The 26,240-nt window shown below is 38.5% G+C and overlaps 1 protein-coding gene across 4 annotated transcripts; it reads right to left on the bottom strand.

Moving 5' to 3' along the window:
- Positions 1–544: 544 nt before the first annotated feature.
- Positions 545–25,083, bottom strand: LOC133207510 (zinc-regulated GTPase metalloprotein activator 1A-like). 4 transcript variants are annotated; one of them, XR_009724061.1, is made up of 15 exons: positions 24,918–25,083; positions 23,702–23,788; positions 22,736–22,832; positions 21,531–21,622; positions 17,671–17,730; positions 16,615–16,652; positions 12,210–12,256; positions 11,373–11,459; positions 10,489–10,533; positions 7,949–8,005; positions 5,301–5,352; positions 4,494–4,562; positions 4,324–4,389; positions 2,417–2,527; positions 545–1,759 (listed from the first exon to the last, which is right to left on the bottom strand). XR_009724061.1 is itself a non-coding variant. In XM_061344477.1 (15 exons), the coding sequence occupies exons 1-15, from the start codon at positions 25,027–25,029 to the stop codon at positions 1,701–1,703; spliced, it is 1,098 nt and encodes a 365-aa protein (XP_061200461.1). In that variant the 5' UTR covers positions 25,030–25,083; the 3' UTR covers positions 545–1,700. The 4 variants fall into 4 exon arrangements, 3 of the variants coding, with proteins under 3 accessions (XP_061200461.1, XP_061200464.1, XP_061200462.1); XM_061344477.1 differs by having other exon boundaries at positions 2,417–2,546; XM_061344480.1 differs by lacking the exon at positions 24,918–25,083 and adding an exon at positions 24,410–24,656 and having other exon boundaries at positions 2,417–2,546; positions 22,736–22,885.
- Between the last annotated feature and the right edge of the window lie 1,157 nt (positions 25,084–26,240).

A 26,240-nucleotide genomic window follows, 5' to 3' on the forward strand; every position in this document is an offset into this window, starting at 1 on the left:
TCTGCTGCATGCCCTATTGTTCTGAAATATTTTTTATTCCATCTCACCCTTTTACATCCACTCACTTCGCATTAACTCAGCTGTAGTCAACAAATCTCTCTAAAGCTTAGAGGTGAACAGTGGCTATCAGAGAAGGTACAGGGCAGGAAGCTCAGCTCTAAACTGTAGAAGTAAAGAGCAGAGACAGAAGCTTCAAACTAAATTTTCAAAACAGCACCCAGAAGCAGTGTCACAGAACCCCATTAACAAATCACACAGGGCAGCCTAGACAACACAGTGAGAATGTAGTGCTGCCAGGCCCCAAAATCCAGAACAGGCAGGGTCATGGCCTAAAAGATCTATGAGTTCAGCTTCATCTTTAAACACTTGGCTATGGGAGTGAACACTGCACTCACAGCTTTTATACAGACAGTATATATTCCATGTTGTCTCCGGTATTAAGAATTTTTAGTTTCATTTATACAACAGGTTTAGTATCTCTGCTGGTTCAGCGGTACCCAAGATGGATGTACGCATTCAAAAAAAGTCACAAAATAAGTCAAAAGAGATGGAAGACAGTTTAATTGTAAACTCTAAACACTTTTTACTGTGATTACATCACTTGCAATAATCACTGTTGCTTCATTTCCAGCAGCAAGAGAGTTGGCTGGAAGAAGGCACTAGGCTTAAAACATGTTTACCATATTCCTATGTAACACCTGATGCACAGCACAGTCAACAGCCTTTTTCCTGTTTGCATTTCTGCACAGGTACATAATGCTACTGATATAACCTGGGGATTGAACTAGCTGACCTCTGAAGGTTGCTTCCAACCCAAGTATTCTGTGATTCTATGATTCCATGAACTTTAAGCCAGATCCAAAATGTTGAATTCTTTGTGTTTGATCGTAGACTATTAAAGGTCCTATGGCAGGTCACCTCAGATTCTTAGAAGAAATTCAGGATTTAACTGTTGTGTAAACTGAGAGGAAAAAGAAACTGCTATATTGCATTTCATTCAGTCTTTTTGTCATAAAAAGCTTGCAGGGTTAAGTACACACATTTCATCTTTTTTGTAGTTTGATGTCAACCATTTCCTTATTTCTCACTGTGACAGTCTTGGGTTCAACTGTAACAGTTTTCTCCTTCCTAGTAGCTGGTGCAGTGCTGAGTTTCAGCTTTAGTCTGCAAACAGTGTCGATAACACACTGGCATTTTAGCTGTTGCTCAGTAATGCTTAACCCTGATCGTACCTGAGACTTTTCAGTCTCCCATGCTCTGCCAGTGAGAAGGGGCATGAGAAGCCTGGAGAGAGCAGAGACATGAGACCATACCCAAACTAGCCAAAAGGGTACCACAGCATGTCATACCACAGCACATCATGCCCAGTATATAAACTGTAGGGAGTCACTCGGAAGATCAGATTGCTTCTTGAGTTGAGCTGGGTATCGGTTTGTGGATGGTAATCAGTTGTATTGTGCATCACTTTTGTTTACTGATGGCTGCTTTTTTTTCCCCTTTTTAGTTTTATATTTTCTTCTCTTGTTATTTCCCTTATCATTATTACTAGTAATAGTGGTTTTGTATTATACTTTAGATTTTGTTCTTATCCCAACCTGTGGGGTTTATATTCTTTCAGTTCTCCTCCCCATCCAACCTGGAGCAGGTGAGAGAAGGGGAGGAGAGCAAATGGTTGCAGGGTGCTGAATTATCCGCTGGGCTTAAACTATGACAGTGGATATGAAAACTTCTTTGATTGCCTCCTTATCCAAGTTTCTGCCTGTAAAGAGAAATAAATTAGTTAACTTTATTTTACAATGTATTTAAAAAAAAAAAAAGCATGCAAGTAGCAATCTGCCAATCTTCTCAGCAAACAAAAGGTTTATTATTCCAGTGAGTGAAAACAGCAGTATCAAAATTAAGCTGCAGGTAACAAGGTAACTTTAGCTTTTACAGGCAACAACAGACTTCAAGCTGTGCAAGTAAGGGAAAAGAGGAAAAACTGGAGTTTTCTGGTCATAGAGACACTTTGCAAAGCAAAGAGTGGTAAGCAGGAAACAGAAATGTACAGCTTGGCCTCTGTACAGCTTTACAGAAAAAAAAAAACCCGTATTTTATACATTTTAATGGCTATAATCACCTTAGAGCTACTGAATACTCACTCAAACATTCAAACCATTCCCATCACCAAATATATGATTATGGGTTGTTATTCTAATGTCACCAAAAGGAATACTGTCGATTCCTCTCAGCTACAATATAAAACAGCAGGAGGTCTTGATGGGTAAAACTTTGACTGGAGGTTGTCCTGAACATACTCACTGCTATTATTCTGGTCAGTTTAGGCCAGCTGCTTTTCACTCGACAAATCACAGGACTGCCTTCTGAAAGAACAGCTTCTTAAAGTCAAATGAAGAGAGATGTAATTTCTTCCTACCTATTAGGACCAGTCTATTTGTTCTCTTTTCACCTTCTTCCCAGGGTACTGCAGTCTCTTCTAGATCATAGAGCTCATGGACACCTTGGACTATCACCTGATGAGATTTGCCTTGAATAGATACCAGTCCCTTATCAGAAAAAAAACTGTTAGGATACACAAAAAAACCTTTAAAATGAACTATTTAAGAAGGGGAAAAATGCCCAGCTTTGAAACTAGGCCAAGCAGGGAAAAATATTTCTGGCAACTATGCACCAGTTAGTCAAAATAACCATGTAGTATGACCATGTCTAGTTGTAACATCCATTCTCACATCTCCTTATTTTCTTAAAGACTAATCATTACTCTGCCATACTCCGCCTCCTGTTCCTCATTTGGTCAGTACCTGCATTTCTGAGCAAAAATAAAATGTCGATAGCTACTGTGCCATTCGGAATATATATATATATGGTGTTGGACATATGAGTACCTGAAAGATTGACTGCCAAAAAAAGATGATGTAAAATGAGCAAAAATGTTTGACTTCAGATTATTCTGAATAAGCTGTCATAGTCAGTACATTCACTACATTGAATCAGAATCCCTGAATACTGGAGAATGAGCAAACATTTGTGAAGTAAACCAACTAGCAACAAAATTAGAAAAGCATACTGTCAGAGTCAGCTCATTAACCCAAATATCAAAAGCTGTATTAAAAAAGTTTTCATCACTTCATGTACAACTTCATAAAACAAAGTTAAAAATCTTTCATAAAAAAAGGTCTGCATTTGACATATTAGTTGAAATTTTCTATTACCACCAAAAGGATTATGACTGCAGGTAAGATATAAATACAAAAGGAACAAACTTTGGAACCCACTCATAATTACGTGTGGTTCATTTGCTTTAGTGTATTTGTATGTGACTGAGAGCAAGCACACTGATTATTACAGGCCTCAGATCTCCTAAAGAACTACTGTGATTCCAATGCTCAATAAAATAATAAAGAATGTTATTATGAATAGCAGTACTGTTTTCAGATGGCTTAAGATGAATCAGTGGCTGTTTTCTTCTGTTTGTCAGGAAAGCGAAGACAAGTATATTCTTATTTTGTTAGTGAAAAAGCAAGAATACAACCTTTCTTCCAATGATACTAAAACAATTATGTCATTATCCACGATGCACAAGTGTTCTCAGAAAACAAACCAGAGTGTATTTTCTTGTATTCCTTACAGCCTACTAAATGACAAACTCAATTCTTATATTTTAATGATTTACTTGCCTATTTGTGTAAGGAAAACAAAAATATCCTAAATTGTCACCCATACTCTCTCAAAACCATGCAACTGAAAAAAATTTGAAGCACCCATGAAGATGAATACTTACAGGCTGCACCTTTAGAACCACAGGCTGACAATACTCTGAATTCCAACACTTCCTGAATTACAAGAAGTTGTAAGTGTAGACCGCAACTAGTACTGCACTGCTGTGTTATGCCAAATTCAACTTCAGTATATTATGCCAACAATGACAATTACGAATAGCAATATATGGCATCCAATCTATCGTATCTAATCCCTACATAAGGAGACATTTATGTGAGATGGATGGAAACTTTCAAAGCAATGGAGGTGAAAATAGAAAACTGGTTTAACTATGTCCTGATTATTACCTCTGCCACTAATGTTTAGGACTGTGTATCTTCCCTCTCAATTCTAAACAAGATCGATCAATGTTTGCTTCTCTGTCAGCTATCTCCTTTTGAGTTGTTCCACCAGCCAGCAGATAACTAACTCTACATGGAACAACAGAAAACTACTGTTCTCCATTTTATCTGCTCTACTACAGTGATCCAGTAATGCCTTTGATAAGTCTGTAACTGACAACACACCACAGTTTTTTAGGTGTAACAGAGATTTCTGACTAACCTTCAGTCTTATGATGTCCATGGTGTGCCCAGTCTTATCTTTCATATTCTTCTCCCACAGAAGATCCTATGAAAAGGAAAAATGTTTTCATAAACAGAAAAGAATGGCACGGGATGATTTTTTATAAACAGCCACAATGATTTCTCCGTTGCCAGTGATGTATTACTTACCTGAATGAAGAGGTTTAAGTTTTCTTCTTTTATATTTCCTGGAACTTCAAATGTCACTGTAATTATACCCTGCAAATGGAAAGGCCCAGTTATTATTACCAACTTGAATACACATTTCATTACATTACATTAATTAATTACATTTCCTAACTTGGCCTAATAAAAAAGCAACTATATACCCACATGAAATTAAAAAAAAAAAAAACAAAAAAAAAAAACAAAAAAAAAAAAACCCAAAACAATCCTCTTCCATCTTGCCCCAAATTGCTGTATTGTATAATACTACCTGGTTCTGTTTGGGTGTGTACTGAAGAGGCATAAACACTCCTTTGCATGGTTTAATGCCTTTAGCTTTTACTATGTAATTCTTTGCTGTAACTGATGTTTGTTCTCAAAGAAAGCCTAACAATTTTAATTTAAACCTAGTAAGCTCAGTCTTTCAAATATGCTTAAGAATTTTATTTTCTTGGGATACTGATCTTTGTCACAATTTCTGATCTTCATCACAATCCTAGCGAACAGAAAATAATCAACATCTTTTTTACTATCCATACTTGTCTAACATGAAAATTTTTTTATAAATAGAATATGTAGGAAGAGATTTCAAAAATAAAGAAGCAAACAAATCTACAACAAAGCACATTCCTATTTGTATTCTATATAACCTTCCAAAGAGCTTAAAACACATTACTTCCTAACTGAAACATTCTGAAAAGGTAACATGATTTGCGTGCAATGCTTGCTATTACCTGGTTTTGTAACAACAAGGTTGTTGCAAAAAGATGAAGCAGTATTTTTGCTAATTACCTTGTCTAGGTGTGCATGGGCTGTCTTCAGATGCTCCAGCTTTTTCTGCAAACTGAAAAGAAGTTAAATGTCGTGTTTGAGTGGGATAGACAAAATACCAAAATTTAAACACTCTGCAGTACTGAAAAGCAAAACTAAAATAGCAAAGCTAGACTGCACACTCAGAATAAGCCTTAACTGTTAATTCAATTTTAATCTCAAAATACGGATGTTTAGCCATATTGGTTTGATCTAGTTGATAATTTGTGTTAGAATGTTATTTTTTAAAAAAATACTATTAGATTTTAGTGACAACTTGCAGTATCTTTGGGATTTTAAATATATACACTTCCAGAAGTAAAACAACCTTGATACTGCTTTGTATAGGAACAACAGCCAAACTATATCATGAAGGTAAGAATTTGTCCATTTATTAGAAGTTGATTAAAAAAAAAGCCCACAAAAAAAAAAGAACCAACTCTAGGAAAATGATCTGAACAGAAGAAAAATAATGGCAAAGCTGTAGCAGTAATTGGAATCCTATATATCAGCTTCCATTTCAACTCTTGCCATACAGCTCATTCCTACTGTGCAGTGTGCCTGCTAATTTAAAACTGGTCCTCTTTACTTCATAAAGGAAGTTGGGGGCTTTTTTGAAAACTAAGATCCAGGGTCTTACAGTATCATTTTGTATGACAACAGAAAAAGTTACTGCAACTTTAGACCACACAACCACATCTATCTTTAAGAAAGACAGTGCAAGATTTCTTCAAATACTGTTTCCTGCACCAGAGAACATTCCTCTCTTATGTCCAATATGCAGAAGAAAGAATACCCCAGCAAAAGTCACTATGGTGCTATCAGAAAAGATTGCCCATAAAAATCTCTTCCTACTTCGATGACTGTGAATTTTAAGAAGCATTCAGTGACGGTGGAAAAGGTAATGACTGTTCCTGAAGTAACATTTTACACTCCTACTTCTTGCATCTTCTTTGGTTTCTTTGCCTTCTTCTCATACTGCATTCCACAGAATCCAGAACTCTTGATGTGTTTCCTGTCACTTCAGGGCATGTGCAATGTAGTAGGTTCTACCAGTACAGTCACACCAATAGGATGCTGTATCTGCTAAGCTGACAGAAATCCTTACTGTAATATGCAGTTAAAAGGACAATTTTATTAGTGTACTAGCATATTACTTGTGCTCAAATGGTGCTGGTTTCAAAGAGTTTTTCCGCTGCATTTGATAGGGCAGAAAACGCCTTTAATATTTTAGGTAGGGATTTCTGTATATGAAGAGGGTAAACAATTTAATTGTACAGAGGTCCAACAAAAACAAAAGAAATGGAACTTCGCTTAAAACAGTCCACAACCTTCTTGGTGTTCTTATAATTTGTCTTTAAATGCTGCATTGTTTTAATAACAAATATTGAGAACCTCTAAAGAAACTACGAGTGAGATAAGTGAGAAGAATAGACTGAGGAAAGCAAGAAAGGTTGTGGGGTTTTTTGGTTAGCTCTTTAAGGACTTTCTGAGATTTGCAGAGCATAGAACTTCCTAGTAAATCTTGCAGAATGCCATCTAGTATTAGAGCTAATCACATCTAACTGTGAATTGCCATTATCAAGAACAATCCTTTTCTGGTTCACATCTTCTTAATGCTTTCTCTGTGTTGTGTGGCTCCAGGATGAGTCAGTTTAGCTAGCTGATCCATCATAAGAACTCAGGACGTTTATGATCTGGTTTATGACCTAACCGTTATATACTGTCCATGAAAAATATGTTGGCCTTCCTCCTCCCTTAACTTTCTTCAAACAATACTTTTCACTAATCATTCAAAAGTCAGTGCCAGCAGAAAGGGCAGCAGAGAGCAAGGATAGTACTGCACCACTTCACTCGGAAATCTCATGAGTGCACCCCATCTACTAGAGGTTAGTAGCTTGCGTCTTCCGCAATTTCTTCCTTCTGTGAATAAGTGGCTACATTCCTTCACCTGAAGTGAACAGAATGCATCCAGGAAGAAAACCAAAGCTGATACTGCCCCCAGTTACATATTCCCTCCTTTCCTTTACTGATTTCTCCAGTAATCCTTGCTCTCTTTGCTGAACAACTTCAGCACACAAAGTAAACAGAAAGCCCTTCTCCCCTCACGTCCAATTTTATTTTTTCCACCCTCTAGCATGCTGAAGCACACATTAGGCACTAACAAAGAAACAAGAACGTAGAACACAGTAACCAGAATTTGTTGTGGCTTTGTCTGCTGTTGAACCTCAGTCCCTCTTTTCTCTAAAAACTAAGGAGGCCTCAAGTCCATCATGACATGAAGTGAGAAAACTTTTAAGTACTTTAAGAGAAACAGTGGAGAGCGTACAAACCTACTCTAATAATAGTACCAAAGCAAAACTTTAACCAGGGAAAAAGCCAACCACCCACGCACACTCTGGCTCATCTAACTTTACAAGGTCAAAAAACCTTTCTGCACACAAGTGGGAAAAAACCCCAGTCTCAGATTACCACTTATAAAGGGAAAATTTTAAACAAGTGAGAAAGCTAGAATTTCTAAGAAACCCAGATGGAAATTTGAGCCGGGATTTGAGTGTCTATTTCATGCACGTATTTATACAACAGACATATTTCTAACAAAGGACAGCACAGCAAAATTATTACCATACCTTACTCCAGATAAACTGTCAAAAGCATGCAGGTCCAAGACACTGGAGAGATCAACTCTAAACAGAAGAAAGAAAGCAAGATTTGTATTTTTGCTACATTTAAATATTGTGTATAGTTAAATAATTATTTTTGAAATGGTTTACTGAAGCTTATATTAGTTTTCCTGTCTATCATACCAATGCCATCAATCCTTATTTTTGAATGTTAGTGGATGGTACTGTCTCCTACAAGGAAATGGCAGTGGTTATTTACACAATAATATATAAGCACAGAAACATTATTCTTAAAGATATAGTAAAAACCAAGGTATTTCCAAGGAAGATGATAAATTGCTCATAATGGATGCCTGAATAACTGATTTTCCCTAAATGGGAAAAGAACCCTGAAGGTCTTCCCACCAGTTATTCTCCACCCTTAATGCAGACCCTCTCAAAACACAAACCCCTGGAATATATGCAGTTTATACTGACATGCTATTAGCAAACAAAACTGAAATAGGCTATAAAGAAAGTGCTACTATTAAGAATTTCAACTCTAAATGCTACAATGGTATCTCTTCAACTCCATCCCATTGCAGTATTTGTTGTTTGTCTTTCAATCATTCAGGCTGCACTCCAAGTACATTTATTAGATGCAAAAACTCCATACTGTACAGATGTCACAAAAACTGTAAATAATAGTAGTCTCAAAAATAAGATAGACAAATTTTGATATTGCAAGATTAGCTATGAGCAAATATCCAAGATTTATCGTAAGAACAAACTCCTGGTTAAATTTAACCTGGAGTCCTCAAGCATTCTCACCTCTCTTTACAGACAGAGGAAAAGGCCAGTAGCATTATTCTAATACAACAACTTTATGAGATACTATAGTAATACTGAATTTACATAAGAGGACAAAGTAACAAAAGTCTAAATTTTGCAGCATAATCTAGCTATTTATACATTAAAACAAGAAAAAAAATGGTGAACATTAAAACCTTGATTTCAAGTAATGCACACAAGTTTATCCACACCTGCTGTTTTGAACACAAGTCCCAAATGACAATAAATATATTGAAGAAAATTACTTTTTATGTAAGAGACACATGATGACTTACGAGAAATTATTTACTGAGGATCTCTAGAACAATAAATGACTGTGAAACACTTGTTAGCGGCAGAATTTATGATTTATAATATTGTTCATTCTTCAACAGTTAGCAAGTTAACAAGAATACAGTGTGAAGTTGTCAAACCTATTCAAACATTTCACATAGCTCCTTGAAGAAAGTAATAAAAACAGTATGAGAATAATCCTTATACACTAACAGGATAATCACTAAAAAGAATGACTTTCATAGTACACCTTTTAAAAAAAAGAGCATAAACATTCCAGTGATCAGAATAAGTTAAAGCCAATAGAAACATTAACAAGATTAGTATTTTTGGTAATGTAAACTGAGCTGATCTTTAGATTGAAAGCAGATAAACATTTGCCTTCAAAACCCTGGGTTACCAAACAAAATACATATTCTACTTGCTGGTCCTATCTAATCAGGCAATATATTTAAAAAGCCAAGTGTGTTTTATCAAGATTATGTCTACTATTTTCCCTTCAAAATAGCTTAAAAGCAGGAACTTGTATTACAAGTTTATGCTAATATAATCAAATATTTCATGTAACAGTACGCAAATTAGCCCCAGCAGTCTGAAAGACACACTGCTCTCCTAATGTGCCTGGGAATACCCTATAAATTTTTTTTAAATAAAAAAACCTGATTCAGAATTTCAATGAAAAATAGCAAAACAAACACAATTACTTTTCCTTCTTATAAACTTGTGTGCACTGCTTTCAAGGTCATTTTCTAGTAACAATTTATTTGCAGGAACCGCCGCGAGAAAAACCCTCCAACTGACACAACAGAAAGAAAACTTTATAGTGCACGTGATCAGTGATTAGCTCAGAGATAACTTAGCTTTGCAAGCCGCTCTTTTACAAGATCTTATTAACAAGTTGCAAGAAACTCTGAATTTCTACTTTTAACACTCCCTTAAAAAAAAAAAAGCTGAAACAAATTAAACTTCACCTGTATTAGCATTTTTCAGGAACTTTCCAAATGCTATTACTCCATAAATGGCAATATAACTAAAATATAACTTTAATAATTGAAAGCCATATTCATAAAAAAACTTAGAACAAAATGCGGGGGGAGGGGGATATAAAGCCCAAGCTTTTCTAAAATCCACTTCTCATGTAACTAAAAAATATAGAAACAGTTACATTGCAAAGTCAAATAAAACCCACTATGATTAGCTCTATAAGCTAAGCTACATGTTAGTAGTGAAGTGTACAATATGAACATCAGCAAAGAAAAATACAAAAGAAAAATACATTTTTACTTCTTAAAAAATCCTCTATCTAGACGCTTATTTGTAAAATAAATATTAAATATTTCTAATTTAATAGTTTTCCTTTAAGAAAACTGATCTAATAGCATAATTAAATCTGTCACAAAAGAAGCAGGATTTAGTACCTAGTAATAGTGGCCATTTAATACCTTGATCTTTGTGTCTCTAGAATTTTACCAAGTCCATTTATTGACCTAAAATAAAATAGAAAAATCTTTAGATGAAAATGCCACTATAATACATTGTTTGAACAAATTAACCATGGAAAGCAGCATGAGAAATAGCACCATAATAACACCACTCCTGTTATCAACTTGTTGAACAAACTAACAAACATCCCAAACTACTTTGGTTTTGAGACTTTTTCATTTCCTAAGTAAAGGCTGGGGCACTTTACAAGTTCTGACAAAATACTACTGGAGTGAATAGCGTTTTCCTCTTCAAGACTTCTCACGATACACTCTGTTATGTCTAGGCATTTTACTTTTAGAATTCAAACTATCAATGAAGTTGTAATGTATTTAAAAGTGCTAATAGTCTATTTTGGTTATCATGGTATTGACAGAAAAAGACAGGGCATGTCTTTGATCCCTAATTTGGTTCACACCAATTGGTTTTTCTGTACCCATGACATTTTTTTGGGACTTCCTCCATATACCTTTGCATTTCCTAGTGAATTCTTTATCTGCTAGAACTTTTTTTTTTTGACCTGATGCTAATTCTGAAAAATAAGAACAGCTGCCCATAAATGTAAAGTGTGGGCACTTAATACAAAGGCCTGTCCTTAGTAACATCAAATCTTAGCTAGACAGCTAAGGCAGCTAGGCAGCTTAGACAGACAACCTGATAAGATTATGTACACAAAGAAAAGTATTGAAATGCCTTCAGATAGGGACAGACTCTTGTCCCTTCCAAACAGTATGTGTCAGTTGAATGACCTAATTCTGTATTAAGAGCAATAAAGAAGTAACTATGTTTAAATAAAAATAACCTTTGATCCAGTAAAGTGTTAGTTACACCAAAAGCTTCATACCTGACACATGTTATGACTTTATTCAGCTCTTCTTCTGAAACCAAATCTGTTTTATTGATGATTATAAGATCAGCTAATGCAACCTGCCTATGCATTGAGGAATAAATAAAAAAAAAAAGAGAAAAAAAAGACAACATGAACAAATAAATACTTATTCTGTAAGGCAGAAACACCACCTCACAGTGCCCCAAAAAAACCCTAGTGTGAGTATTGTCAGTAAAGAAAGGCAAGTATTAATCAAACTAGCATATCATGGAGTGTGAATAAAGTATTACTGGCTTCCCCTTGAAGTGCTCTTCTATGCCAGAAATCTGTTAACTTACATACTAGTTTGGGGGGGGGATGTTTTTTAAAATGTGATCCAATCCAAAACTCTTGATGATTTATGAACTTCACAAGCCCCTATTTCACTTGTGTGTAGTCTTTGTAAAGTCATACTTGAAGTCTCTTTGCGTCATGAAGACTTCTATTGTTATAATTATCCTTAATCATTGTGGCTCCGTATCTAGCAAAAAACTATTCCTCCAGCTCCAGTTCTACTTCGAACACCTGATAGATTCTAGCATGCATTTCTTTCTTCCCCCCAACACAGATGGTTGCCCTTCACTTACATAAAATCCCATTCCTCTGAAAGTATATATTACAAAAGCCAGATCTTGGAAAAAAGACCAAATGGAGCATGAAGTCTCTTTTCTATTTTCTACCTCATTACACCAATCTACCTTGGTTTAAAGCAAAGGAGGAGAAAAATACCTTATAAAAGAAACCATTTATAATGGACTTCTATACAGTGCAGTTCCTAGCAGTGATATTTAAAATTAATTTATATACCCATACCGAGATGCTTCATTGACAAGGCCTTCTGGCTTTTCCTCTGTCAAGTGCTAGGCAAAAAAGAAAATATTTGGCTTAATCATATTCAAATGACATTCAAATTCATTTCCAATTAAAGGAAGTCCAGCTAAGCTGGCATCTAGAATTTTTCTGTAAAATTATGGCAGAAAAGCACATTTATACATTCACCATTACAAAAGCTTATAATCTCTTTTACGAAAACTCACGAGTTTTATGATTACAGTGCTAAAGAGCTGGAACACTGTATTATATTCATAGAATCATAGAATAGTTAGGGTTGGAAAGGACCTTAAGATCATCTAGTTCCTAACTCCTCCTATGGGCAGGGACACCTCACACTAAACCATGTCACCCAAGGCTCTGTCCAACCTGGCCTTGAACACCACCAGGGATGGAGCATTCACAACTTCCTTCGGCAACCCATTCCAGTGCCTCACCATCCTCACAGTAAAGAACTTCTTCCTTACATCCAATCTAAACTTCCCCTGTTTAAGTTTTAACCCATTACCCCTTGTCCTATCACTACAGTCCCTAATGAAGAGTCCCCCCTCAGCATCCTTAGAGGTCCCCTTCAGATACTGGAAGGCTGCTATGAGGTCTCCACGCAGCCTCCTCTTCTCCAGGCTGAACAGCCCCAACTTTCTCAGCCTGTCTTCATATGGGAGGTGCTCCAGTCCCCTCATCATCCTTGTGGCCCTCCTCCGCACTTGTTCCAACAGTTCCATGTCCTTTTTATGTTGAGGACACCAGAACTGCACACAATACTCCAAGTGAGGTCTAACGAGAGCAGAATAAAGGGGCAGCATCACCTCCTTCGACCTGCTGGTCACGCTCCTTTTGATGCAGCCCAGGATACGGTTGGCTTTCTGGGCTGCAAGTGCACAGTGCAGCTGGCTCACGTTCATTTTCTCATCGACCAACACCCCCAAGTACTTCTCTGCAGGGCTGCTCTGAATCTCTTCTCTGCCCAGCCTGTAGCTGTGCCTGGGATTGCTCTGATCCAGGTGTAGGACCTTGCACTTGGCATGGTTAAACTTCATAAGGTTGGCATCAGCCCACCTCACAAGCGTGTCAAGGTCCCTCTGGATGGCATTCCTTCCCTCCAGTGTATCAACCAAACCACACAGCTTGGTGTCATCGGCAAACTTGCTGAGGGCGCACTCAATCCCACTGTCCATGTCAGCGACAAAGATGTTGAACAAGACCGGTCCCAACACCAGTACCTGAGGGACACCAAGCTACAGGTCTGGGGAAGAGTGGCTGGAAAGCTGCTCATGAAAAAGGACCTGGGGGTGCTGACAGACGAAGCTGAACATGATCCAGCTTGTGCCCAGGCAGCCAAGAAGGCCAATGGCATCCTGGCCTGTACCAGCAACAGTGTGGCCAGCAGGGCCAAGAAAGTGATTGTCCCCCTGTACTCAGGACTGGTGAGGCCACACCTGGGATAATCTGCTCGGAAAGGCACCAAAAGCTCCAGGGTCTGGAGCACAAGTCTGATGAGGAAAGGCTGAGGGAACTAATGTTGTTTAACCTGGAGAAGTGAAAGCTCATGGGGGCACCATACTGGTCTCTACAACTATCTGAAAGGAGATTGTAGTGAGGTAGGATCATCTCTTCTTCCATGAAACAAGTGACAGGACAAGAGGTAATGGCCTCAAGCTGCAGCAGGGGAGGCTCAGATTGGATATGAGGAAAAATTTCTTAATTGAAAGGGTGCTCAGGCATTGGAACAGGCTGCCCAGGGAAGCTGTGAAATCACAGTCCCTGGAAGCATTAAAAAACCATCAGTCCCTCAGTGATATGGTTTTGTGGTGATATTGAGAGACCTGTGGTAATGGTTGGACTTGATGATCTCGGAAGGTCTTTTCCAACCTAGCTGATTCTATGATTCTGTGAGTTATGTCCTGCCTACTCTGCCACGGAGGCAGCAATCTCCAGGAGAGAAGTATCTCAAGCACCTGGAGGAAGTAAAAATTTAAATTGATGCTGTAGCATTAGTAAGAGCTCACACCTTCCATCTCTGGGAATATCAGTCCTGTGCATTCCTTCATGAGCTCTAAACATACCAGGAATGTTATTCTGAAATTTGGTTTTAAAGTCAGAGGAATACCAAATGAAAGTGAAATTGTCAAGGGAGATATTTAAATTTAAAAAGAAACTAGAAAACTAATTTTTCCTCAAGTGGAATTAGCAGGCATCTAACATCATTTGATTGGAAAAAAGCCAAACAAACTGATTATTGCATAGTGTCAGTCTGTCACCTAAAAAAAAAAATAAAAAGAAAGAAAAAAAAGACTATTTCCTGATTGTTCACAACCTAAGCACAGCATAACAACAGGATGACTTGGAGGGAATCTCTCCTTTGACTTTTTGTTTGCAATCCTCTGTGAAATAATCGTCTATTGAATTAAATGTTGTCAGATTTGTTGCTCTGTCCAAATATCAAGTCTGGGAAGCAGAGAACTGGCACTTCAACTGCTTGCCCTTGATTAAAAAAAAAAAAAAAAAAGAGTATTTCAGATTGGTGGGTGACAAATCCATTAGTGACAACCCATGATATCAATTATCACTTCAGTTTCTATTGGCTGACTGGTCACAGGGTACTACTTATCAGCTTTCCTTGTAATGGGTTTGTTAATTGAAGCATGACACCCTTAAACTGCTGCCTGTTATCTCAATGCCATCACCTGTATGGCTTCAAAATTCTTTGAACCACAAGCAGCTGCTGAGGTCAAACTTTGCAACCAGAGGAACTGCACAAGTTATCAAGTCCTTTATACAAAGCAAAAGTAGTTTACTTGGCAGAAAAAGCTGGAAGTTTCTGCTACTCTGAACAGATGTCTGTGTTGTACTGATTAAACAATATAAGCATTTTCATTAAGCTGTCAAAAATAACAATGGATAGAAATGCTGAATGTTTCAAAACATTTTAGTGCTGTCTCTGACACAGTACTTGAAAGCTTAAACATGAATTTTTTAACAATAATTTAGTGCTGCTGTGTGGAACATGATTTTATTTGCTTCAAACCAGTAAATCAGCATTGCATGGAGAGAAAGATACACAGAACAACATTTTTGCAAATAATAAAACACATCCGAAATAGTATGAAGGCACCCAGCTAAAAAGGGGACTAACTTCAGACTTGCTGTGGTTTCTTGGGATAGTTCAGCTGATTTAAAAGTTGGCTCCTGCTTAAAAACACAAACCAGCTCTCATCCCCCCCCCACATATTCTACCAACTCCTCCACAGAAGTCCATGCAAAACATGATGGCTTAACTTGGCAAACTGGCTTGCTATGAAGTTACATTAGCTCTATCCAGGTGCAACACAAAATGGTGAGGGGACAGGACTGCCCCCTTTCAGTAAATCAACTGTTAGATTACCTCAACTGAAACAAGAAATCCCAACAGTCCACACACACAAAAAAATATTATACAGGAGGGATCACTTCCATATTTTTTTAATCATTATTCCTCAGTTCTCTCAACTTTTTACAGACATTACAGAGACATTAAAAACAATTCCACAGTATGATGGTATTTTTTACCCTGGGGTTTTTTTACCCTTCTTTCTGGTCACTTTTATTTTGAATCCTGCAAAATCAGTACCTAACTGAAGTAGTCAGTTTCTTCCTAAGTTAATTAATTTGCAAATAATTATATTTATTACTACCTATTACAAAAAAAAAACAACAACAAAAAAACCCACACAAAAAACAAAACAAAACACAGTTGAAATAGTTGATTTAATCACCATTTCTGCTATCCTAACAGCCGGTTCAACTGGTAAGCTTTTACTGTTTTTACATTACGTATCATATAGATTAGTCTAATACCTGCTCTTTTTGTCTGCTTCCATGTAATGAAGTAACCCTCTAATCTGAAATGATACCTAGACATCTGGTTTTCTCATCTCTCCTCACCACACATGCCACTTGCCATTACATTAGCTTTCCCAATTTGAGTCCTAATGCATCGGTATCAGAGGCCCATTCTTCAGAGGTCTCTTTTCAAGTAACTTAGGCCAATGACACTCTGTAAGACACATTTCTCCACTGTTTTTACAGTAATCCAAATACCTATCTAGAATACAACCAAGATTTCTAGGTGAAGTCATGGAACTAGAAGGAATCAAGCATCTAGCATCCTGAGAACTCTTAGCAGACATGCTGCTGTGCTGGTAAGAATCTGAATTCCTATGAGTATTGGTACTTCCTTGTTTCCATTCAAAATATAGCAGTAATGTACCACAGCAACTGAAATACCACCACACACATTGTAAGAATTAAAGTTATTGTAAAACAATGTAATTCATCTGAATGAACATTATACAATAGCTTTTCTAATGTTGCAGTTTTAAACCATGTAAAAAATCCAGTACTTTACCTGCAATCCATGCTTTGCATCAACAACCGACACAATACCTAAAAGAGAACTTTAAATGGAATAGAAATATCTGGCGAATTTAACAATTTAACAATTTATAAACTTCCTGTACAACTACAAAAATAAAAGTATCCCATTTACAACTTCTTATAATACTTTCAATGCTTCCAGTATATCTGAGCATTAGACTTGTTACCTAATTATTTTCTTATTTGTAATTCATATTTGTATTTAAAAAAAAAAGGTCTATCACACCAGGTGAGAGAAATTCTTACAAGGTAGATACCTCTCCCTTTCTTTCACAACAGCAAACAGGCAAATTTTACAGGTTATTGAAACAAATCACAGGGACTCACTGAGGTATGCAGCTATTCTCATTGTAAGTAACCAGGAATCTGCAGAATTTCTCTGGCAGAAACTTAGGACGCTGTTTCCTATTCAACTGTTTACTTGGCTAGATGGGTATTTCACAGACTAATCAAAGTGTTAGCAAGGTGTTTTTTTAAGCCAAAAAGCAAGACAGTTTTGCTTACATTGAAAAAAAAAAAATCACCATTCAACAAGCTTTTTAACTACGTTTAGTGATGATTTAATATTACAGTGAACTCAGATTTTTATTGGAACACAGCAAATACTAGAGCTAACAGAATACAACAAAGAAAGCAGAAAACAAAAGGCAGGAGACCAGATGATGATAACAGGTTAAGAGTTAAAAAAAAAGATTAGGAAACATTACATTGGAAAAATAAGAGCTTTAATATTACTTCTAAATAATGTTTTATAACATATAATGATGGGGCCCATTCTGACCCCTTATGCAAAGCATTACACAACTTTTGTTTTATTTAGTAAACTGAAATAGCTCACCACTGTCAGTAGATAAATGAGCACCAAAATCAGTAAGTGAATCTCTGTGGTCAAATTTTGTGATTTGAGAACCAAAATAATTTTCTGTCATTTCAAACATTTTCTTTAACCTTGCCTTAAATTATAAAAATGCATTACACTAAATCTAGATACAGAATGTCAGTATGTTAGAAAATTTGCACTTCTTACCATCAAGATAGATATCACTTCCAAGCTCAGAATCAACCCAGAACATGGAGGCCACAGCTCCTATGAAGTGCAGTAAATTCAGTTGCAAAATTTACATTTTCCAGTAAACTACTAATATGCAGACATTTCATTAAAAAATTCTTATTTGTAGTGCTGTACTTGAAACTCCTCTCTTCCAAACTCAGAATGTACCATAGACTTCAAATACCCACCACACATTTGACCTAACAACAGCTACCAAACATCGTACTTGTACATACATCATCAGCCAGGACTACAAAAAGCTTTAAAAATCTCACAAATCCAGATGCAATTTAAGTTGGCTAAACTACCTTTACTCAGTAGTATCAACTAAATGTCATTACTATACTCCAAGGCTCACTGTTTCTAAAAAGTTCTGTACTCCATCCTTCACCTTTCAGCTAGTTTCTAGGTCATGGAACACACACGGGGTGGGGGGAAACAACAAACAAAACAGTTAAGGAAAAACGGAATTAGGACATTTGCAAAATCTGCTCCCTCCTAGGGTCTCCCTTATGAGGAAAGACTGAGGGAGCTGGGTCTCTATAGTTTGGAGAAGAGGAGATTGAGGAGTGACCTTATTAGTGTATATAAATATATAAAGGGGGAGTGTCACGAGAATGGAGCCAGGCTCTTCTCAGTGGCAAACAATGATAGGACAAGGGGTAGTGGGTACAAACTGGAACACAAGAGGTTCCACTTAAACTTGAGAAGAAACTTCTTCTCAATGAGGGTGACAGAACACTGGAACAGGCTGCTCAGGGAGGTTGTGGAGTCTCCTTCTCCGGAGACATTCAAAACCCGCCTGGACACGTTCCTGTGTAACCTTATCTAGGTGTTCTTGCTCCGGCAGGGGGATTGGACTAGATGATCTTTTGAGGTCCCTTCCAATCTCTAACATACTGTGATACTGTGATACTGTGACCCCTTCTTCTTCACTGGCTTCTATGACCTCTCCCATAGAGTTTCTTACATCTTAAATCAATAGGATTAAAAAAAAAAAAAAAAAAAAGCTTGTGGCTTTAGATAAAATAGACTGAGTTAAGAAATGTCTAATGCATGTTCAATTTGCAAATAGATCCTGCACTGAAAGGGGAATTTATGAACATAAATCATGCCTGATCAGCCTCGGAAGGCTGTATCTGGCTTTCTGTGAACAACAACAACAAAAAAAGATCAATTACTGTATTTGTGGACAAGGGTAAAGTACCATAAGCCGTTTACATCACTTCCAGCAAATTTTTCAACATTGCCTTCAAAGACATTCTAGTAGCCAAGCTGGGACATTATCAATCTAAATGAAAAGACAACTAGGTAAAACTGGTTGATAATTAAGCTCTAAAGTTGCAACTAACAGGTCATACACTAACTGGAAGAAAGTAGTAAGTCAGGTTCTGTTCTGGGTGGGACCTGTCCTGTTTAACATCCACCAGGAACCCAAGAAGGAACAGAAGACATGCTTGTCAAGACTGCAGAGACTGAGATTTGGGAATTAACAGCTAACATATCTAACGACAGAGCTATCTTTCAGAGGGACGCGGCCAGAGAGGAGGGAATGGCCAACAAGAAACAGATGAAATTCAGCAAGAAAAAACACTGAGTTATACACTTAGGAATGAAAAGCCCTGGGCAATGACACAGGCTAGGGACACACTGCCTGGGGAGCAGGTCTACAGAGAATGCCCTGGGCATCCTGGTAGGCAGGAAGCCAAGCAAGCAGTATACCCATGGATCAGAAAGGCCAAAACCACCCCAGACTGTTGGAACAAAAGCATGGCTGAGAGAAGTTATTTTCCTCTATTTAACACTTTCAAGTCTGTATCTGGCTAGCACTTCCAGCACACGGATCCCCCATACAGGAAGCGTACTATCATGAAGACAGTTGAGGTCAGAGCACAAGCCCTACCTACAAAGAGTGGTGAAGGAACTGCATTTGTTCAGCCTGGAAGACAGGAAAATGCCTGTAGAACCTAACAGTACCCTCTCTGGTACCTACAGGTGAGTCACTGATAAGACTGATCCAGACTGTGGGAGAAGGATGGGAGACAACTGTAGTAAGCTGAACTAAGCAAGGTCCAGACAACATTTATCAGAAAAATGTTTTTTTACCGTGAAAAGGCAGGCACAGAACAGTTTGCCTGGAAAGGTTGTGTCAAATTTATCTGTACAGGATGGAGATATATGACCTGATATCCCAAAGGGTTTGGTCTTGTCTTATAGCTGATCCTGTTTTGGACAAGAGGTTGGACTGAAGACCTCCTAACATACTTTCCAAACTGAATTATTCTGTATGATTCTAGTATTTTTTACATACTAGGCCTCATTATCCAATGAATTTCCATCCAGATGAGATCCTTCTGGAATAATGAAACATGTACTATTCTCTCGTATTTGTACAGTAATCTGTAATTTTGTGAGGATGTAAAACAGAACATTACTAAGCTGCTGAGTATTGAGCAAAAAGAATCAACAAGTAGTTGGACAATCTGCACCATATTCTATCAAGGATTCTGAATCTGTGACCTGATACCTGTGTACTACACATGGCCTAGAAGTAAGCTACTCTTGTTTTCTGCTAAAATGGCCCTATAAAATAGATTCTAGCAACTGTAGAATGTGTTGTATATTTATTATGAAAAAAAATTTAAAAAATCATAATTATGAAAAAAACCACAATTTAACATAGATCAGTGCCACAATATGAAGGACAGGAGGAACTGACAGCAGCAACAGCACTTTTTTTTTAATTATCAGAACCTTTGTTAGTGACAGGCTGTCAGTAACTAAGCAAAGTAAGTACATTAGAAGAAAAAAAAAAAAACAAAAAAAACAAACCCTCAGTAACTAACCTCATTCTAACACTTACAACTGTCCACCTGAAATGACAATATGCAGTCCTCCAAGCATCACTCTGCATCAACACCAAATGCCTGTCACGTGTTCACAGTGCTTATTCATGCAAGATATAGCAAAGGCCACAACATCTAATGGTTTTCTGGTGTCTATTGATTTTTTTTTTCCCAAAACCTTAATAGTTTTCCAATATGACTCACACAGAATTTGTGCGTAACAGAGGCCAAATCAATGTCCTTTCTTTTGAAGGAAATTACTTTACCATGACAACTATTTAGCTTTGAGCTGGAAAACATCATCTCCTAAATGGGAAACGATTGCATTTCTGATAAGAATTTCCTTCACTCCCGATCAGCAACACATTTTTAATTGATGATTCAGTGAAAATTATTTTAGACAGCTATTACTAACATGAACTCATGTTTAAACACCTTTTTATAATAAATATCACTAAAGAGCACACAAGAAATTTTTAAGGTCGATTATTGTTCTCTACCTACCAGAAGCACGTATGAGTCTGTTTTGGAGCGTATTTTATGACTTCACAAAATGTAAGTTCTACCACAATCAGTGTAACAATACATCAGATGCTAGCAACTTATACTTGAGAAGGAACAATACAGAACAGCAAACGCCATCTGCAAAGCCATCTGAAAACCACTAGTTCCAGTGTGCTCCTCTTCTCCAAGCCCAATTTCTTTTCTTTATAGAAATACGTTTTAACTGGATTTCTGTTAAGCTTTAGGGGCAACTTGGAGTAGGTTGAAAAACAAAACAAAACAAAATAACCAACCAAAGAACCCCACCCAAATCCCTACTTCTGCAACTATCTAATTCAGTTTTTAGTCTATGTAGCAATTAAAGTATATGCCTGACAACTCACTACTTTAGATTACATCTTGCACGGTGAACTGATCGGTGAGCAAACAAGAACCTCATAAAAGCAGAATAATTACCACAGTTATGAAAACTGTAATGTGAACTACCTGGATCTGCCAAACCAGTTGTCTCTAACAATATATAGTCAAATTTTCCTCTCCTTTGCATCAGGTTCTCAATCGCCTTCACACCACTGTCCCTGTAAGAAGAAACAAACCTGAGAACAGAGAAAACAAGCTAAAACATGTATAAGCATTTATCTTCTGACGCAGAACAGTGTCATTACCATCAAAGCAAAGGCGTGAGTCAGGGTTTACAGTCCACAATGAAAACTCAGTCATCCAGCTGCTGCTCTAATACTAGGCAAACTGTACTTTCCTGTTTCATTTTGGTCTGAAAACAGTATTTGCTTACTCCCAACAGGAATAATAAAGGTGATTTAAATGAAGATTTGTTTTCAAACACTGAAAACCCTGTAATGGACAGTAGGGCAGTGTAAACACATGACTATTTGGTTTGGCGGGAAGGGGGATGGAGAACTGAACCATGTTCTCCTGCCTTTCCACCTTACCTACAGGAGAATTAAGATGACTTATTTACTAAATCTCAGCTGATGAATCAACCTGAAGCAGAAATGTATGGCATTTTATATAAGACACCAATGTATGTAAAACATTGCAGCACTGGCGGCATTCCTTGCATTCCAACAGAACACAGTGGAACAGGGTCTTCTGTTTTCCATCTACTTCTCCAACTTCAGGCATAGAATAAGTTCTTCCAAACTTTCAGGACTAACCTTCACTACAACCTTAGCACAACCAACCCAGCATTCAAGCAAAAAGGGTCAAAACATGTCAAAGGAACAAATACACTCCTGCATTTTAACATGACCATCATCTAACAATTTGGAATTCTGTATTTCATTAGGTTACCAAAAGGTTCTCTCTCCACCCTGAGGTGTAGAGTATTCATGTATTAACCAAAATACAAATAAAGAAAGATTATTTAATGTGGAAATTCCTGTATCTTTAGCTCTCTGTATAAAAGCATGTACAGAAAAGGGACAGCTCCTTACCTACAATACCCCAATGGTGTATAAACTGGTATTTGGATTATTTTTCTGAAAAGACACTAAATCCAAACCCCAATGAGGCAACAAAATGGAGTAAATTTCTGTCTCCCAAAGTCCAATTTTGTTTTATCCCACAAGAAAATATCAGTCAGTACTACCACCAGTTTTAGGAACTAGATTCTCTATGTCTTGTCCTTTCCCCAGCTCTCCCAAAACCCACTCTAAGAATGTGTTCCTTACTTTACTGAACAGCACAGGCAGCCATTTCTGAGCTCCAGCCATTCTTCATAGAGTTCTCCCCCTTGACTGATTGCCAGGGATTTCTCCAAGGCACTTCCTGGAAATATAAGTAGTACTACAATATTAATCTACAAATCTGCATGACGACACCTGGAAAAGAGATGAAAGATTTAAGTTGGTATACACTTTTACTCTTGTATTATATATTTTTCTTCTGAGACCATGTTTCTGGCACGTTCTTTAGAAATTAGTATTTTCCATTTTATGAGAAATTGAAAAGCCAAAGTCAAGTTGGTTCTACAAAGACCAAAACCCAGAGAATGAAAGTACAGAGTGAATGTCACAAACTTTGCTGACAGAATGGGAAGTCAGCCTTCACCTCCATATCAAATAAAGGTTCTCTCTTACTTTTCGTTTTAGACACCATGACCAGAAAAGCAGTACACATCTTTGTTGACAAAACCAAACAAACAAAACACCACCTACTCGGTGCAAATTGTAAGCAATGCTGATATGAAATCACAGCTGTAACAGTTAAAAATCCCGAGAATAAAAGCAGAAAAGTTCAAAGAACTACAGACACCAAGCACACACCTCCCCATTTTCTTGGGGATAATTTGTGATCTGCAAGTGACTGGCAGGCAGGGAAAGAAAATATTATCCACCAACACATTATTCTGATTTTCATTTGCTTGAAACTAAGCAGGACAAATGGAGGTACAGCACTTCCAAAAGGGTGATATGTTCATTACCTTGACTCCAAGGGACTTGATTTATGTCAGAAAACAGATTAATGCATAGTATTATTTTATGAACACTATCCAAAAGACTTTTTGCCCTTCTTAAGACAATGACATAAAGCAGTAATTTCAGTAACAGATTTAAAACGACAATGCTTTCAATTTTCAGAATTTGTATGTATTTGTCATTTTATGGCTAAAACAATGTTTCTGCAGATTTACATACCTTCTCCAAACTCATTCAGAATAACTGCTATTCTTTTATCATGCTGTTCTGTAAGTATGTAATTTAGAAGAGTTGTTTTCCCAGCTCCTAGAACACAGATCATATTTCCATTAAAATGTTTTTAAAAAGCGCACATTTTCAAATAAAAGGCAAATACTGTTGTGCAACCTCAGACAAATCTCTCCTCTCCTGAAATACGAATTTTCGTGATTGTAGCCTGCATTCTATTATAATACTGTAAAAATTAATTTGTAAAGATATTTGACCTCATGCAACTATCAGGATATTATATATCAGCCTTAAGAGGCCAGGTGGTTTCCCATTCACTATCAGGGCTTGACAGACTTACAAGTCCTCTATCAGCTGGGGAGCCTTTTCTGACAAAATCCATTTTTTATGTTTCAGTTAACAAAAGGTGCACTTATTCTTCCCTCTACCACCGCCTTTTCCAACCAGCACTTTTGTCATCGGAAAGCGATGATGTGCTACTAACTACCATTATGAGACGTTGTTAACCAAGGTGTTCGCACCTTCTGTGTAATAACACGTTACTACCAGTTTCACTCTGCATATGCACAAGATCAGAAGTAGGGGAATTTGGTAAAGCAACCTTCCTTCCCTGCCCTCGGGTCGCCCTGAGTATGATGTAATGGAAAGTTACAACTTTTAGAACAGTGTTGGTGATCCTAAATTTAACCTTATCCTTACCATACACATCTGTATTTGAACCTCTCAAAATCGTGTTGGTTTGAGTGAGGGAAGCCAAACCTCACATTTCTACGACTGCAATTCAGTTTGAATTTAACTCAGGGAAATACCCAGTTTAAATGCATTGTTAAATATACTGACGTTCAGTGGCAAAACGCGCTTTGTCAAACATAATCAGAACAAAACTGGAGGTGGTACCGCTGTCTGAAACCGCTGTGAAAGCATGGCCGGAGCTGCACTTGGCACAAGCTGCGTAAGGACAGCGCGCTTTCACTACGCGAGCAGCGCCAATATCCGCTTCCGTACAGCACCGGGGCGCGCTCCGCCACCCAGCCGGCGGGCACGGGGGCAGCGGCCGGGCCTGCCAAGCACCCTCGCTTCCGGAGACCCCCCCTGCCCAGCCCCCTCCTCCGGTCTCCCGGCCGCCACGGGCCGCCTGTTCAGCTCCTCCCGGCACCGGGAGGCGAGCTACGCCGCCGGCGGGCACGGACGCGGGGCTGCTTCTCACCCAGATACCCCGTGATGATGGTCACGGGGATCTTCCTGCTGCGACTGGACTCGGTCTCCCCCTCGCCGCCGGCGTCTATCGGGACCAGGTCGGGGCAGTCTTCGTCCTCCATGAGGGCGCGGGCCCTGCAGCTCTGCGCCGCCGGGGTTGAGGGACAGTCACAGGCCGCTGCGGCAGCCGCCTCCGCCCCTCCCCTGAGCCCCTACGGCCTGAGCGCGGACCGCCGCGCACCCGCGCCTTCCCAGCGTTACGCACGTCACGTCATATGGCATGGCACGGCACGGCACGGCACGGCACGGCACGGCACGATATGGCGGCAGCGCCGCCTGGCGCCGGCACACGGTACGCAAGCGGCCCACAGCGTCTGCTCTCTACGCATGAAGTTTGGCTTCATCGGGGTGCCCCGTTGGGCTGTGCAACCGTGCAGCAGCTGGAGAAGCGGTGGGCTGTGAGCCTGTGGTGCCGGCGGCGGCGGCGGCGGCTGGTGCTGCTGGTGCTGCTGGTGCTGCTGGTGCTGGTGCTGCTGGTGCTGCTGGTGCTGGTGCTGCTGCTGCTGCTGGTGCTGCTGCTGGTTGCTGGTGGTGCTGGTGGTGGCGGCGGTGGGGGGCCGGGTCCTTCCGACCGCGCATCCTCTTCAGTCCGGTTTGGGGAAGTTCCCACCCATGGGGAACACTGGGGATGTCTCCGGTGTCGTCGGCAACCCTCGTGCGAGGTGGATGTGCTTGCTTTGATTAATAGTCAAATAAAGTTAAGCTACAAATCGAATGTTAGCTTTCTCTGTTTCCCGTTAGATGCCATGAAGAGGCATGTACGTGTGTTAACACCTATCTGCAGTTAATTTTAACGGTCTTGTGAAATTCCTACCTTTTGTGGAGCTAAGCTTAGCAAATTGGTACTATGTTTTCCATTTCTTCATGTTAAAATGTGTAACTATAATGGTATTGGAGGAGGCATGGAGAAGAGATTCGTACTTACAGTCCTCTAAACCCAGGTGTGGTCCTCTGCACTCAAAATAAGGTCCAGTAACACTGGTTTGAGCACAGGCAGATGAACTGTGTTGGCCTTAGCTTGTTTGTATATTTATTGGATTGTATGTCAGTAAATATACTTAGTAGATATCCTTGGATCATCCTGTACTGGTGTAGGTTAAAACATTCCTTTAATACTAATGATATTCCACTTAAAATAGTTTGCATTTACTTTAGTCATTCTGATTATAACAAGCATATGGAAGTCTGGTCTAAAAATAACTTAGTCCATTAATTCAGTTTGTGCTCGGAGATACAACTCTATTCCACAGAAATACCTGTAGCTGTTGTCCAG

This window comes from Neopsephotus bourkii, unplaced genomic scaffold (genome assembly GCF_033783945.1).
Source record: "Neopsephotus bourkii isolate Nb327-2 ecotype Australia unplaced genomic scaffold, CSIRO-AGI_Nbou_v1 NB_220, whole genome shotgun sequence".
In the NCBI taxonomy this organism is placed as follows: domain Eukaryota; kingdom Metazoa; phylum Chordata; class Aves; order Psittaciformes; family Psittacidae; genus Neopsephotus; species Neopsephotus bourkii.